General features: G+C 39.8%; 1 protein-coding gene across 1 annotated transcript in view; it reads left to right on the top strand.

Moving 5' to 3' along the window:
* chsy1 (chondroitin sulfate synthase 1) overlaps window positions 1-7,282 on the top strand; it is a 57,590-nt gene extending 50,308 nt beyond the window's left edge. Inside the window, exon 3 of the mRNA XM_034874080.1 lies at window positions 5,540-7,282. Coding sequence (XP_034729971.1) covers window positions 5,540-7,132 — 1,593 coding nt within the window. The 3' untranslated portion in view covers window positions 7,133-7,282. The remainder of the gene's footprint in view (window positions 1-5,539) is intronic.
* Window positions 7,283-15,129: the final 7,847 nt, after the last annotated feature.

Raw genomic sequence — 15,129 nt, 5'->3', positions numbered from 1 at the left:
AAATACCCTGCAGAGAAAATACAGGCCATGACTTGTCATCCTTATCATTTATTTCATACACAATGCAGTGGAAATATATATAAAATATACCAGCACCTTTTTCAATGTTTAACTCTGTTATACTAACTACCATTGTTAACTTTGTTTTGTTTGTAGTTATTGTATGTGTTGGACTAAACATTTGTATTAAATATCTGTATGTTTTTAGCAATTGTTGGGGACCACTCAGATTTGAATCCGTCCATCAGTTGGCCCAGTGTAGAGCTCTCTGTGGACTGCCTTACTCACCAGCGGTGCACAGCTTACATATATTACGTATAATATTGATGAAGTCATCTGGTGTCACAATTGTGATGATGGTACAACCACCTCCGGTCACACATATCAATACCAGACCTATTGTGGAGCTGTCTTAGTTGAGAGAATGTTTACCCTGAGTTGAGAAATTAGTTTGGACACACCACCGTCTCTTACAAAAGAGCCAATTACAGGAGCATAATGCCGTCTCCAATTAGATTTGCATGGCCTGCTCAGAGGCAGACACTGCCTATTGTCGTGCAGATTAAACACAGGCAGACAAAGAAACACACTTGGAATGGCCAGAGATTCAGTACATTTTTAATCAAAGTACTCCACAAATGTATTGCTGCATTTCCATAACGGAAGGGGACTCGGGAGGCCAATTATTCAAAGGAATGGTCACAATCAAAGCAGCAGGGGCTGAGATAGCATGACCTTTAGTCCTTAATATGTGTCAAGCTCCTGAATCACTATAATTACCATAAAGCAACACAAAAGCATCTTCTCATGAGCCCTGCTGCCCAGTATATGCTTACGTCTTTTAAAACCCAAATAACGGTTCCCAAACCTAGTTGCCAGGCTGTATTGTATATTGGCAAAGAGTGTAGCATTGTGTTTATTTAGGGTCTGAACCCCTGCATGATAATGGTTTCATTTTACTAATGTCATCCCAGCACAAAGCTTCTCATGGATTTGAGCTGGCTTAGTTGGTTTGACATCTCCCTTTACTTTCAGATAACTTTATCATCTGTTATTGTGTTGTTTTTTTGATAGTAGTGTTTCTCTAGCTCTGCTTTGATTATTGTGTTTGTGTTGACTCAGTTAACAGTAGGGCTTATGTTATAGATGAAACAGAGAACATATGTAGGTCTGCTGTATGGCTGTCACTTTTTCAAAAGGAATTGTGGTGTGACGTGGCATTTTATTTAATGGCTTTAGTTCTGTCAGTATCCTGAAAACCTTCTCCCGAAACATTGCTTGTGGGCCGTGTAAAAGAAAAAATTCTCTTAGGTCCAATTTAGTGGCTGGTTCAGATTAGCTTTATTCACTGTAGAGAAAAATGGGGAAAATAGCCGTAGGATTCTCTCTTACCAGAATGAGTTTCTAGCCAGTGTTTTATACGTTATAGGAAACAGCAGAAAAAACAATAGCTGAGATAAAATAAAAGCTGAGAATAAATAAAAGCTGAGATGACATTCAACTCACAAGTCTGTCTGAGTAGATTTGCATAGACTCAACACTGTCTGCTTCAACTAATTAAAAATGCTTTGAATTGTAAAGGTGTGAGTTTCTGTTGGAGCCAACCTAGGCTCTAAACAAAAGGTCTCACTCACATTGATCAAGCAAATGCTTTGTTTTAACACTAAACTAAGGAAAATGCAGACATAATTAAATCAGAAGACACTAAAAGTTGTCGGTCAGGTAAAACAATAGGATATTAATCAGTCAACAGGAAAGAGGATATCAAGATAAAAGGAGACTAAAACTGTTAGGTAATTCTTGTTCTTTTATAACCGCATGTCTTCTATCTCATGTCTCTATCTTATGGCCTTTTTACATGTGGCTCAGGGGCAGAACGGTTGCCTGCCTATCGGCAGGTTGGTGGTACGACCTCTGGCCCTGCAGTTCCATGTCGAAGTGTCTTTGGGCGAGACACCAAACCCCGAGTTGCTGCGCCATCGATGTGTAAATGTGTGTAAGTGTTTATCTGATGAGAATGTGGCACCTTGTACGGCAGCCTCGGCCAATGTGTATAAATGTGTGCGAATGGTTCCTGTACTATGTAAAAGAGCTTTGAGTGGTCGTATATTTAGAAGCTTCTGGCAAGGGTTCTGAGAATGAGTGTGGTACAAAGTAGGCAGTCAGATGAGGCTGTACAGTGGATGTTGCTCCACTTGTTTCTGGTGCCTCCCAAAGTACTTTCACACACTGCTACTCAGATTTTTCAGTGTCGTAATTATCAGGTCAGCCCGGCTTATTGATAAGTCAATAGGGTAATCAATTAGTATTGGGGTAAAGATCTTAGTGTAGCCATTCCACTTATTCAGCTTCAGCTCCCAGCAATGACTCCTAACTTCCTTTGCCTTGTTAGAGAACCAGTTCTAGTGTGGGCAGGGATGTTTTGAGTTTAATGACTGTGAAGAAATCGCACTAAGGAGTCATAAGTTGCATCAGTGACCACAAAAGTAGAGGTCATGTAATTAGGAAGGATGCTAATGATGGTGAAGCCACAGGAGAGAGCCATAAACATCCTGACCAATGGGCTGTCAGCTGATGCTCACTGGTGTTACCCTGCTGGATACAGTCTGCGCTTAAAACTGAACTAGCTTTGGAAAAATACTGTCCCCATCAAACATATGCAAACAAATGCACTGGGAAGTAATGGGAAACTTATTATTACCAGAAATGTAAAAATTACCCTTTGAGACAAGCAACCCTTTACGTTACTGGGATGGCAGTTCAACATGTCTGTCTCATGTCTACATAAGCACCCTGTTCATATTTATTATCTTATTTGTATTAATATTATATTTATTCAGAAAACACAATGAAAATGCCAATCTTAAGTGCCTGAGAAGATTTTCTGTGGTGCAACCAGGACCCTTGGCCCATATATCCTAATCCACATTCTTTTAATATTGGGTGTCTCTAATACCAAGTCCAATCCTTGAAAAAATCAATGTTGATTAAATACATCTGACACACTGATATAACTTGTGTGGCCTTCTAAATTGGCACACCTCATTTTTAATGAGCTTACTCACAGAATTATTGTAATTAGTGACAGCTATATGACCTGCTGCCAGCGATCTATGCATTTTAACCAGGGCTGCCAGCTTTTTATGTAGTTTGTAGTGAGATTTGATATTTGTAAAGTCAGCACTTTTAAGAGTAGGGCATCTTTGACATCACCCACGCAGGGCACCTGCCAGAAATTTAGTTAAAAAAATTTCAGCAGCCGAATTTACAATTTTAAAGTATTGATAGATGAAAAGCTAACTAAGTAATTGTTAATGATGAATAAGTATGGTTGATTAGCATTATTATGGTTGAATAGCAACCTCCAATCATTGGCTAAATGATGATTATTAATCACCATGAGTTCACTTAAACTGTTGGAAGAGACAGGGCAAGGAAGCCATCACTCATAAACATTGATATTGTTAGATAAAACTGCAAGCAGTGTTTTTGGCTTAATAGAATAATACACATTTATTTTTGAGTTTGTTAGTTAGTTATGCACATTCAATGGCCTGGTTTTAGATGTAAAGGCATTCCCATCACCTCTGAAGGCACAGCTTCAAGACATTGACCATTACTGACAATATTACAGTGTGTTTTGATTGGCAGGCTATCCTCTCTTAGGTGCAGAGGAATGCAGCCTAAAGCCATGGAAAAGCAAAGAGTTACTCAGGCAGTTCCTGTGATCGTATTCAGCTTTAGGTATCATTTACCATAGCGCTCAGGCCTGTCCTGTCTTATTCCCTGTATGGCCTTTCCCTGGGGATCAGGCTTGTGGCTGCATTCCAGAGCCCCCCTCTCAAATAAGATTTACTAGATGCTGCAGCCGTTCTGATGCTCCCTTCATTGAGAGGCAACGACACAAACCCTGCCTTCTTGACCGTGGTTGAGATCTTGCCAGCGGCTCCTGAGCAGCTGTCCCAATGTTTACACTTTTAGGGTTCTGCAATTTGAGTAACAGTATGTTTGTAAAACTCCGGTAATATGCAGTAAACACTCACTCACTAATGCTGCATTCACATGGCTTTAGGCAGGGAGCAAACCAGATAGTTTTGACGAGTATTTGACGAGAGCAGGATGGAAAAATTAGGTGATGCAACAAAGAATACCAGTAGCGATAGACTGCATGCTTTCCCTCCTCCGTGACAGAATTTACAACCGGATGTTACGTACAGTAGATCCCTCACACAAGGAGCAAACATGGAGGATCTGGAACACAAGAAGCTAAAAGAGGTGGAGAAAGTACTAAAATATTGTACTGAAGTAAAAGTATCAAAACTTTACTGAAAAATTACTCAAGGTGAAGTAATTGACTGCGTTTCGTTGCATTGTACCTGTACATGTGTAATAACAATGAAGTTGAATCTAATCTAATAAGTAGTTCATTTAAAATGTACTTTAAATAAAAGTTACTTAGTTGCTTCAGTCTCTGAACCGTCAACGTTCACCTGATCCACATCCATCTCATTCTCAATCTCCTACAGAAGGGCAGAATGCTTGATTGATCTAGTCTTCTGACTAGATGCTGATTCTGTAGTGATTCTGGGCGTGTTTTTTTTTCTCCCTTCCTTTCGGTTTTCATTAATCAAAGTAACTGATGGGATTTGTTAAGTAGCAAAATACAATACTTCACTCATAACGTAATCAATTAACTTTAAAATGACTGATTTAAAAAAACATGGCTCAAAAAACACAACAAAACTACTCAATGTTACTTTCCTCATAATTGGAATTTTGAAGTATTTATACAGGACTGGACTGCTGTTAATAATTGGAGTTATATAGCTTGAGATCCTACAGAGATATTACAAGAAAATGTATTACTAGAGAAATGACATGAAAAATAGAGACAAAATAAATGTATCTACTATATTTTATTTCATTATTGTAAATCATAGAAGCATTTTGTTATGCGTATTTCGTTTTGCTGTGCTGCCATTGATTGACCTACTCATGCAAAAAAGTCACAAGTCATCAACAGCTTCCAGCTCTGAGTCTGCAGGTCAGGAAACCTGTCACTCAGTTGAGTGAGCAGAGACTGCCTGAGTTGACTTAGTTGATGTAGTAGTCAAAGATGTGGCATTCCTGCAAGTTTTTGTTCTTATAGTTTAAAATACAACTTAAAGTCCATCTTAGTCTCTCCGCTTTTGCCTCTGCTCTGAACTCTCTTAAAATGGTCAACACTGTTTGGGTTGGCTGCCAAATTCCTGTTAAAACTCTTTATGGAACTGTTATGGAAGCCCTATAGCTCACAGATTGATACTTACAGCAAGGTAGGTTCTGTTTCCTTGCAACATCATGAGTCTGCGTTCAGTTGGCAACAAATTGCTGGTCATACCTGTACATTTATTTGTGATGTCACAGTAAGCTGTGTTTTTAGGGGCAGACATGGAAAAAGTGCTATTTTCCATTTGAATGAGCATGTGTAATAACATCCAATGGTTCAAATGCACATAGCCTCAGTGGCACTAACACAGTCAATCTCCTGTCTCCACAGATGCAGCAGCTCTTCTATGAGAACTATGAACCAAATAAGAAGGGCTACATACGAGATCTCCACAACAGCAAGATCCATCGAGCCATCACTCTCCACCCAAACAAGAACCCTCCTTACCAGTATCGCCTACACAGCTACATGCTCAGCCGGAAAATCGCAGACCTGCGCCACCGAACCATTCAGCTCCACCGGGAGATTGTTCAGATGGGGCGCTACGGAGCAAATGAGCCGAGTCGAGAGGATCTCCAGCTTGGCATGCCGCCTTCATTTATGCGCTTCCACCCACGACAGAGTGAGGAGGTCCTGGAGTGGGAGTTCCTGACAGGGAAGTACTTGTTTTCATCGTCTGACAGTCAGCCACCCCGCCGCGGGATGGATTCCTCCCAGAGACAAGCCCTGGATGATATCATCATGCAAGTGATGGAGATGATCAACGCCAATGCCAAGACACGGGGACGGGTCATTGACTTCAAAGAAATTCAGTATGGCTACCGAAGAATCAATCCTTTATACGGGGCAGAGTATGTGCTGGATCTGCTGCTGCTGTACAAAAAGCACAAAGGAAAGACTATGACAGTTCCTGTGAGGAGGCATGCCTACCTGCAGCAGACCTTTAGCCAGATACAGTTCAGAGAGGAGGGGGAGATGGATGCCAGAGCGCTGGCCAGCCACATAAACAAGGATTCAGACTCTCTCTCATTTCTGTCCAACTCCCTTAAGATGCTGGTGCCCTTCAAATTGGCCACCTCTGGCCAGGACCAAAGGGAACCGAAAGAGAAGAAAGTCAACATCTTGGTACCTCTGTCGGGACGCTATGACATCTTTTTGCGTTTCATGGCCAATTTTGAACGAGTCTGTCTGATCCCCAACCAGAACGTCAAGCTGCTGATTCTGCTTTTCAGCACAGACAACAACACAGAGCGGGTCAAGCAGGTGGAGCTGATGAGAGAGTATCACCTGAAGTATCCCCGGGCTGAGATGGAGATAAAGCCTGTCACCGGCTCCTTCTCCAGGGCTCTGGCTTTGGAAGTGGGTTCCTTGCACTTCTCTAATGATTCACTGCTCTTCTACTGTGACGTAGATCTGCTCTTCACCAGTGACTTTCTCAAGCGTTGTCGGACCAATACAGCCCTGGGGGAGCAAACCTACTTCCCCATCATCTTCAGCCAGTATGACCCAAAGGTGGTGTATGCTGGGAAGGTTCCTAGTAACAACCACTACGTCTTTACCTCCAAGACAGGCCTATGGAGAAACTACGGCTTTGGGATTGTCTGTGTTTACAAGGGAGACTTGGTTCGAGCAGGAGGCTTTGATACCTCTATACAGGGGTGGGGATTGGAGGATGTGGACCTTTTTAATAAATTTGTCCAGTTGGGGATCAAGTTGTTCAGAAGCACAGACACAGGGATAGTGCATGTTCACCACCCCGTCATATGTGACCCCAATCTGGAGGCAAAGCAATATAAGATGTGCCTGGGCTCCAAAGCCTCGTCACATGGCTCCACCCAGCAGCTGGCTGAGCTCTGGCTGGAGAAGAATGACCATGGCTTCAGAAGACTGACCAGCAATAACGTCTCAGTTAGGACAGCGTGAGAAAAGCTGGGCTGCAGACTGTCATAAACTAAAAACTGAACCTGGTCTGTGCTCACTGCGTGGTGTTTTCACTACCTAATTTATTTTTTACTGAAATAAAAGACTTCACATGGATATATTTTAAAAATATGTCTTCTTCTTTTTTTAAATGAGAAAAAAAAGAATGTACAGAAACGCCATGATAAACAATCTTAGAGACTGTCTGGGAAAGTTCATGTTTTGATCGGATAAATATCGACCAAAATTATTTTGTGAGCCTGATTACAGCAGAGGTCGGAGGCTCCATTTGATCTGTCTGTCAAGACAGTGGGAGAAGTGCAGACAGGAGTTATTAATGTGTACCTCAATGAAGTACACCGTCGTGGTTATTAAATATACCATTTGTCCTGTGTGCAGAAAACAGACTGGTGTACAGCAGCGCTCCAAACTGAACTCAACTTTTGATTGTGAATGTTTACAAAAGACTGATTGTCAACAACATTTCATCAATGAAAAACTCCAATCACAGCTATCCCAATGATTACCTTGGGCCATTTTGTTAGATATTTTCACAGTGGTTTTCTTTTACATTTGCTTTTTTAGTTTTGGTAATACACAACATACACAACACTGTTTTTGTATTTTTCTTTATTATTCATTCCTGTCAACCCAACTGCTGAATTAATATCTGCAATTCATCTTTTTCTGTCTAATTTATTGAATTTTCAGGCTCCATTTTTTTACTCTCTAACTCTTGAAATAAGTATATTGGAAAGATTGGATAACCATGTCAGTTGTGGGATGTTTTTTTTTACTTTTACTTTTTTTAACTCAACTCATGTCAGCTGTCAATTTCTTCACATATACTAGACATGCAGAGAAATCCCATGGTGAAAAAGAAGTATTGCTTAACAGATGAGGGACAATTTTGCTAACACTAAAACAATAAATGGCAATAATATCAGAAGACAAAACACAAGAATGTCACAAGCAGTTTTTATGATATGTTGTGGTGGAGCAGAAAGATGTGCAAAAACTGCAACCGTGCAACAGCAGCAACTTCAGTTTTTTGTGCAAAAAGATGCTACGTACAAAAAAGAAACAGCAACTTCAGAGTTCAGAGGTTTTTGGCAAGAGGCATATGGAGGGGGGAGAGGGGAGAGAGTTCAGTTTTTTTGTTGTTAATTCTTTATCACCAAAGACTTATGCTTGAGGTATCATGTTGTGTGTGTGTGCGCGGCACAAACATGAAACTGACTTTATTATTGAAAGAATACAAAAGCTTGATCTATCACAGGCCTTTCTGATGGTTGAAGTGGGAACAAGTCCGGCCTGTATTCCAGTAGGTTGAAATGTGAGCAGCACTCTGGTTGGCCAGCTCAAGTTCCACGTCCCTTTTTATAAATGACTTTGTTTTATGTTAATATAGTGTTGTGGCTGGTCCCAGTCTACAGAGGTGTTGCTACAATGCTGACCTTACTGAGCTGTGATGTGAAATCCCACATTGTCTGGTCCTTTTGTTACAGATACAGGTCTGCCAAAGAGGAAATATTCTGCCTTCAAGGCAGAATATTTCCTCTTTGGCAGACATGAATCCCTGTCCTGCTCCTGTCTGTGTTGCGCATAGTCAGGTACTGTACGTTGTAGCACTGCGTCAGATTAAAGCTCCTTTTTTAGCATTACAACACGAATGGCTGATTTTAAGACTGTTGTAACAGGATGAATGACTGTATTGTCATAATAGTTTTTTTGTATTTTTTTTTCTTTCCAACTCTGTCCAACTGGGCAAGGTTTTCTATTTAAAAATAAAATGGGGGGAATGGTTCAAAAAGAGACTGCTGCTTTTGTGGTATTTTTCTCATTCTGCTGGGATGATGTCACTAGAGAAACAACATGTAAAATGCATGAGTCGCCTTTAACTGTTTAGCAACATCCATGTTGCTGAACCAGGGGTCTTCAAGCAGGGTACCTGGCGGGTCTTTAAAGTATTGTAAAAAAATCTTAAGTTAATATTCCAAAAATAAGGCCTTAAAAATATCAAATTTAATCTACAAAGGTATTCACTTTTTTCTTGTCCTTTGGTGGGATTAAAAAATACTGTAACATCATAAATATATATATTTATGCTAAATTGTTTATATATTATAAACAATTTAGCATTTACATTGGCATGTAACTCCTACTAGTTTCATATTTTTATTTTCAATTTTTTTGTCTGTTAATTTCATAGCATAGGAGTTCTAAATGTAACAAATATTTCATAAGAGTAAAAACACATCTCACAAAGCTATTGTGTATTTAATATGAATGTGAGTATTATAGTGTTTTATGTTTATGTGCAGGTAACATCACTTGTAAATAATTATTTACTTTAAATCCATACGGATTATCCGTTATATGGCCATGAAGTTGGAATTACATTTTATCCCAGGTGGTATGAAAAAAAGGTCTTAAAAAGTCTTCCATTTTACTTTGAGAATCCTGGGGGTACTCTGTCCAGGTCCCTGAGGGTGTGAGGCCAGGAGGAGAAGCCCGCTCTGTCTTGAGTAATTCTGCTTTGAAGACATTCCTGTGCTCGCATCATATTCCCTCGAGGAAAAGAATCATTTCATAACAAGCTCTAAATGCAAAGACTAACAGTAATTGAGATTGTGCCAATAGTAATATATCAACAACTAAATATTACTCAGTACATCCTTAAGGAAAGTGTGTAGCAGCTGAGTTGAATTTCATTGGTGGTTCTATGATCTCTAATCACTGTCAGGAAGCTCCAGCAGGGACAATAAAACTGGGCCTCCAAAGCAAATGTTGGGATAAGTCAATACTCTGTCTTAAAAGCTCTGCAGTAGACACAAAGCAGACAGGGTCAGTGTCTCAATGGCATTAACTGACTTTAACCAATCTCTATAAAGATATTTATCTACATACATGTAAAAATTAGGTTTGGACATGTTTTATGCCTATATACAATAACCATAGACCTCAAAACCTAGCCCTGGTAATGGTAGGGGTTTTCTATTTTTGTCTACTTCATTAACGTAAATGTGAATCAGGAACATTGAAAACACCTGTCTGGCACAGTGTCAACAACAAACTAAAATGAAATGTTTCACAAAGACAGTATTTATACAGGACTGGACTGCTGTTATACATAAAATTACAAGAGCACCTTCTGTTTTCCAGCTCACTCGAGTATTATCAGTACCACGGTGGGAAAACCGGGCAAGGATAATAACTATTATTTCTTTTTAATTTTATAAAACACATTTATACATTGGGCTACAGTTAACAAAGCAATCTCCCCTCAAGGTGTTTACTATTTGCTCAGTTTATTAAGTATATATGCCTACTTGAAATAAATGAAATGATTACTGTGAACATCTGGTAACGTACTATCAGCTCTGCAAATGTTTCAGCATCAAAACCACTACTGAGATGTGATTCTGAATTTAGCAAACCAATAGCAATGTTGTCATTCTGCTGAATACACAGTACACACACACACACACACACACACACACACACACACACACACACACACACACACACACACACACGAGGTGTGTACACACAGAAGCCTATACAGGGCCGTTTAATAGCCATGCCTTGGCATAGTTTGTAAAGGCACATATGGAGACAGCGGGGTCCCTGTGACATTTCACCTCCTATAGCATACATGCTGTGTGAGGACAGTATAACAGTTCCTCTACTGGGCCCCAGTTTACTGCACTCTGTAGACAGTGGTGGAGACTCATCAACAGAAAGACTAGCACCCCCACAGTGTAAGAAATATACACTACATGTTTAGTAAGCAAGTGTCTTGTCTTGTCCTGATGTGTTGAGGACCACAATGGAAATAAGTCCAGGACTTTATTGTGTTGTTATCCTCGATTGTATTTTATGTCTTATCATGTGTAAGGCGATCTTGATACAATTAAATTAATCAAATCAAATCAAAATGAAACTTTTTATTGAAGTAAAAACAAACAGGAACTAGAACTCAAAGCAGTTATGACGGGGTCCTAGTCAGTTGCCCCAACATGAGTCGACCCCGGCGACCTGGGAAGCGCGCAAAAGCAGAACCCAAAGCAAAACGGTGGAGAGGCAAACGTCAGGAAATATCAAGGGGTGTGAGTCTGGATAGAAATCCTTCTGTAAGGGCTAGGAAGACAAAAAAAGCGAACGGGGCGACTGTTAGATTTTAGCTCTAAAAGACAGTAAGTTGTACCAGTTATAATTATAAAGTTATTATGTCATGAATCAACAGTGCCGTTTGGCGTTATATGCATATGGGGTTAAAGGGCCCAAACTGGTGTACATTGACTATAGCGCCACCTAGTGGTCAATTTTCATAACATGTGTGGGCATCTCCACAGGGTCATGGCAAACAAAGTTTTGCATTGATTGCTTTTATTTTGGTCAAGATTTGGCAAAGCTAGTTACACAAATTTGTTTGTGCATAATATACGCAATTATTATCCTACAAAAAAAATTCTTTTCTAGAGATGCTATGTTCCAAAAATTAAATGTAAATGTAAATGGACTGTTCTTATTGAGCTCTTCTAGTCTTAACGACCACTCAAAACTCTTTTACATAGTACAGGTGCCACCTGCTCATCAGAAAAAAACTCACACACACTTACAAGCAACTCAGTGTCTGAACCCAGGATTGCAGGGCAAGGGATCAAACAATTGGCAGGCTGTACCACTGATCCACAGTGTGTGATAATAAAATAATATAATGATAGGCCTAGACTGCTTTGGGACTTCCCATGATGCACCGAGCACCTCTCTCTTCCTCCTTCTCTCCATCTGTATGTAACCTCATCCCATTAAAGCATGTTACTAACTCAACTTCTTCCCTTTCCCAGAGTCTTTTGCTCTCTCGCCCCTCTCCACTCTCCTTTTATGCTTCGCAGGTGTTTCTGGCTTTGGATCTGTGGTTGGAGTCACCTGTTGCCTCCATGTTCCTGCTCGACACCCTCTGCTGCACTTCTCTATGTTGGTCTCTGTCTCTTCTCTGTCTGTCTGTCTGTCTGAATCTCTCTCTCTCTCTGTCTCTTTCCCTCACCCCCAACCGGTCGAGGCAGATGGCCACCCACCCTGAGCCATGGTTTTGCTCGAGATTTCTGCCTCTTAAAGGAAGTTTTTCCTTGCCTCTGTGGCCTCTTGGTTGGGAGTGTTGGGTTTAAGTAAATAACATCACAGAGTACGGTCTAGACCTGCTCTTTATGGAAAGCGCAAAAAGATAACTGTTGTTGTGATTTTGGCGCTATATAAATAAAATGTATTGAATTGAATTAATAATAATAAGTTAATTAATTAATAATTCTTAAGGGTGTTTGGGCACTAATTAGCAATTAAATGTACTTAAATATAGGGTAGAAAGGAAAATGTCTTCTTGTTGTAGCAAATGCTTTGGTGATAAATGATTAATTAAGCAGGATTGTATTGTTGGTCAAAGTACAAGTAATTATAGATGAAATCATCAATCATTCCTAACTCTTTCATTTGTGGGAAAATAGTCTCAATTTATTGTATATCCTCTCTTTTTACTTAAAGTAAACATTACTATTAATTAGTGTTGTCAATTAAACCCGTTAATAATGTTAACACAGACCTATTTTAATGGCATAGTGACGTTACGTTTTGAGTGGATGAGGCAAGACGCCGAAATGGTTGCCAATTAGATTCTGGATGGAAAGTTTACTTTTTAAAAGTTGCCAAATGTTCCATTGACAAGCCCAAAGTGATCTGTGTGTTTTTTCGTCTTGAACTGAGCTGTGACGATAGCTCAGTTAATTTTACTCTGTGGTTGTAGTGAAGACCACCTGAACCGAGACCAAGTCATTACCAGAGTGTACGGAGACTGAGACAAGACCTGGACCAAGGCAGATTGAGACCATAGACCGTTTATTTTAACGGTCTATGAGTGAGACCGAGTCAAGACCTTGACCAGACCAAACAACTGACATGTACAGTATATACACAACTAGCTAATACATATAGCTAATATTTGCTAAAAAAAATTTAATTTATGAAATAAAATGTAATAAATAAAATGTTTTCTGACAATTTGGCTGACATCTCCCAGACAGCCAGAGCTTCTTCTTTTGTCACCTACATCATGTATAGAGTCAGTGGGCGGGCTTGACATAAGAAAGGCAGCCGGACTGACCGGATATGGCAAAAGTTTAATCTATCAACTAGCGTTAATCTATCAACTAGCGTTGCCCTGATTGGTTGTAGCGCTATCATACTGCATGCAGAGGGAATTTGAAAGACAATCGTTAATCCTGCCCCGCTCGGATTGAGCCCTGCCATCTTGATGTGGGTCTGGTTTGTCAGGCTGTAAAACCCAGGTTTTCTTAAAACATGGTGAAATATTTAAACAGGTTTCAGCTATTAAGAAATGAGTGTCTGTATTGTGAAACAAGAAAGGAAAAGGTGTGACAAAATAAAACTTGAGTTATACTAAAATGAGACTTTACTGATTAAGTTACCAACAAAATCACTGATATAAGACGGAATGGATAAATGAAGCTACAGTATCTACACTTCGCCTTCTAACTTTGTCATTGCAATGACTTCATTATAAAAAGCAGCCGTACATGCCCAGACACACACACACACACACACACACACACACACACACACACACACACAGGCCAAATCTTCTTGAGACATTGAACTAAAAGCAACAACAGAGGCATTGTCTGGCTCTGAGTGGGGGTGTTTATTTCATAACCCAACCAAGCAGCCTCTGATCCCCTTACTGTAAGTCTGACTGCAGATTTTTAAGTTGTTTCACTACAACATTCTGCACACAAATGATTTCATAGGAACCTATTTATTACCAGCCTTTGCACTCCACTCCAATGGAGGCCAAAAAAAAGGTTTGTTCTCCAGAATGTATTCCTCTATCTGGGATGCCTCTTATAAAACATGTATGGTCTAAAGTTCTGGAACACTATACTAGAGGTGGTTCGCTGGACTGGGATAAGATTTGGTCCTCGATTGTCTTTGCTTCTAAAAAACCCCGCTCACCGACAGATACAGTTCAGTTATATCCACAGGACTTAGCTCACTCCCAGGAGAACTGAGACTGTTTATTTTTTTACAGTTTTTTCTTCTTTTTCTTTTTGATTGCAATATGCCTATACTGTTGTCTTAATGCTGTATTTGTGTAAGTTTAAAAACAATAAAAGTTGTTCAAAAAAGTAACATAATTATTGCATTTGTATTGTTGTGTTTAAACTAATATCTTTTAGATTCACATGAAGATGAAATGTATGTATACGTACATATACACTACCAGTCAAAAGTTTGGGGTCACTCACAAATTTCCATTGGACTCCATTATAGACAGAATCCCAGCTGAGATCAGTTGCCTGTTTTTTTTTAACCAGGGCAGCAGTTTCCAGATTACATATGTGCTTACATAATTGCAAAAGGGTTGTTTAATGTTTTCTTAGTTAGTTTTTTAAAATAATATCAGATTAGTAAACAAAATGTGCCTTTGGAACATTGGATGAATGGTTACTGATAATGGGAAATGTAGATATTGCAGCCACCCACCCAGATCAGCTGGTATCCTGTCTATAATGGAGTGAAATGGAAATTCGTAAGTGACCCTAAACCTTTGACCGGTAGTGTATATGTATATATAAGTATAGGAGAATCTACTTTGTTTAAGTGACAGGATTAATTTTTGAGCTCTATGCTACCTCTCTCTCCTCCTGCTGGCTGTTTCCGTAAATTACTATCAGCGGTATCTGAATTGATCTGCAAAAGCAAATGGCCGCAACTTAAGATGTCTACTCTACAGAGAAGGAAAGAGGAGGATGGCCTCTCAATTCCCAACTTCAAACATTATTTTTGGTCCTTCGTGTTGAGGCCCCTAGTCTGCTGGCGTACCTTATGACAGAGCCTTGGTTACTCCATGATGTTCTTTTTGCCAATGTTTTGAATAAACAGTGCCACACTTTGGCCCCATTATCATCTTATCAAGACTTGGA

Source organism: Etheostoma cragini, chromosome 1 (assembly GCF_013103735.1).
Source record: "Etheostoma cragini isolate CJK2018 chromosome 1, CSU_Ecrag_1.0, whole genome shotgun sequence".
NCBI classification, from domain to species: Eukaryota; Metazoa; Chordata; class Actinopteri; order Perciformes; family Percidae; genus Etheostoma; species Etheostoma cragini.
The sequence above is the reverse complement of the archived record's forward strand: the minus strand, read 5'-3'. Positions and strand labels throughout refer to the sequence as shown.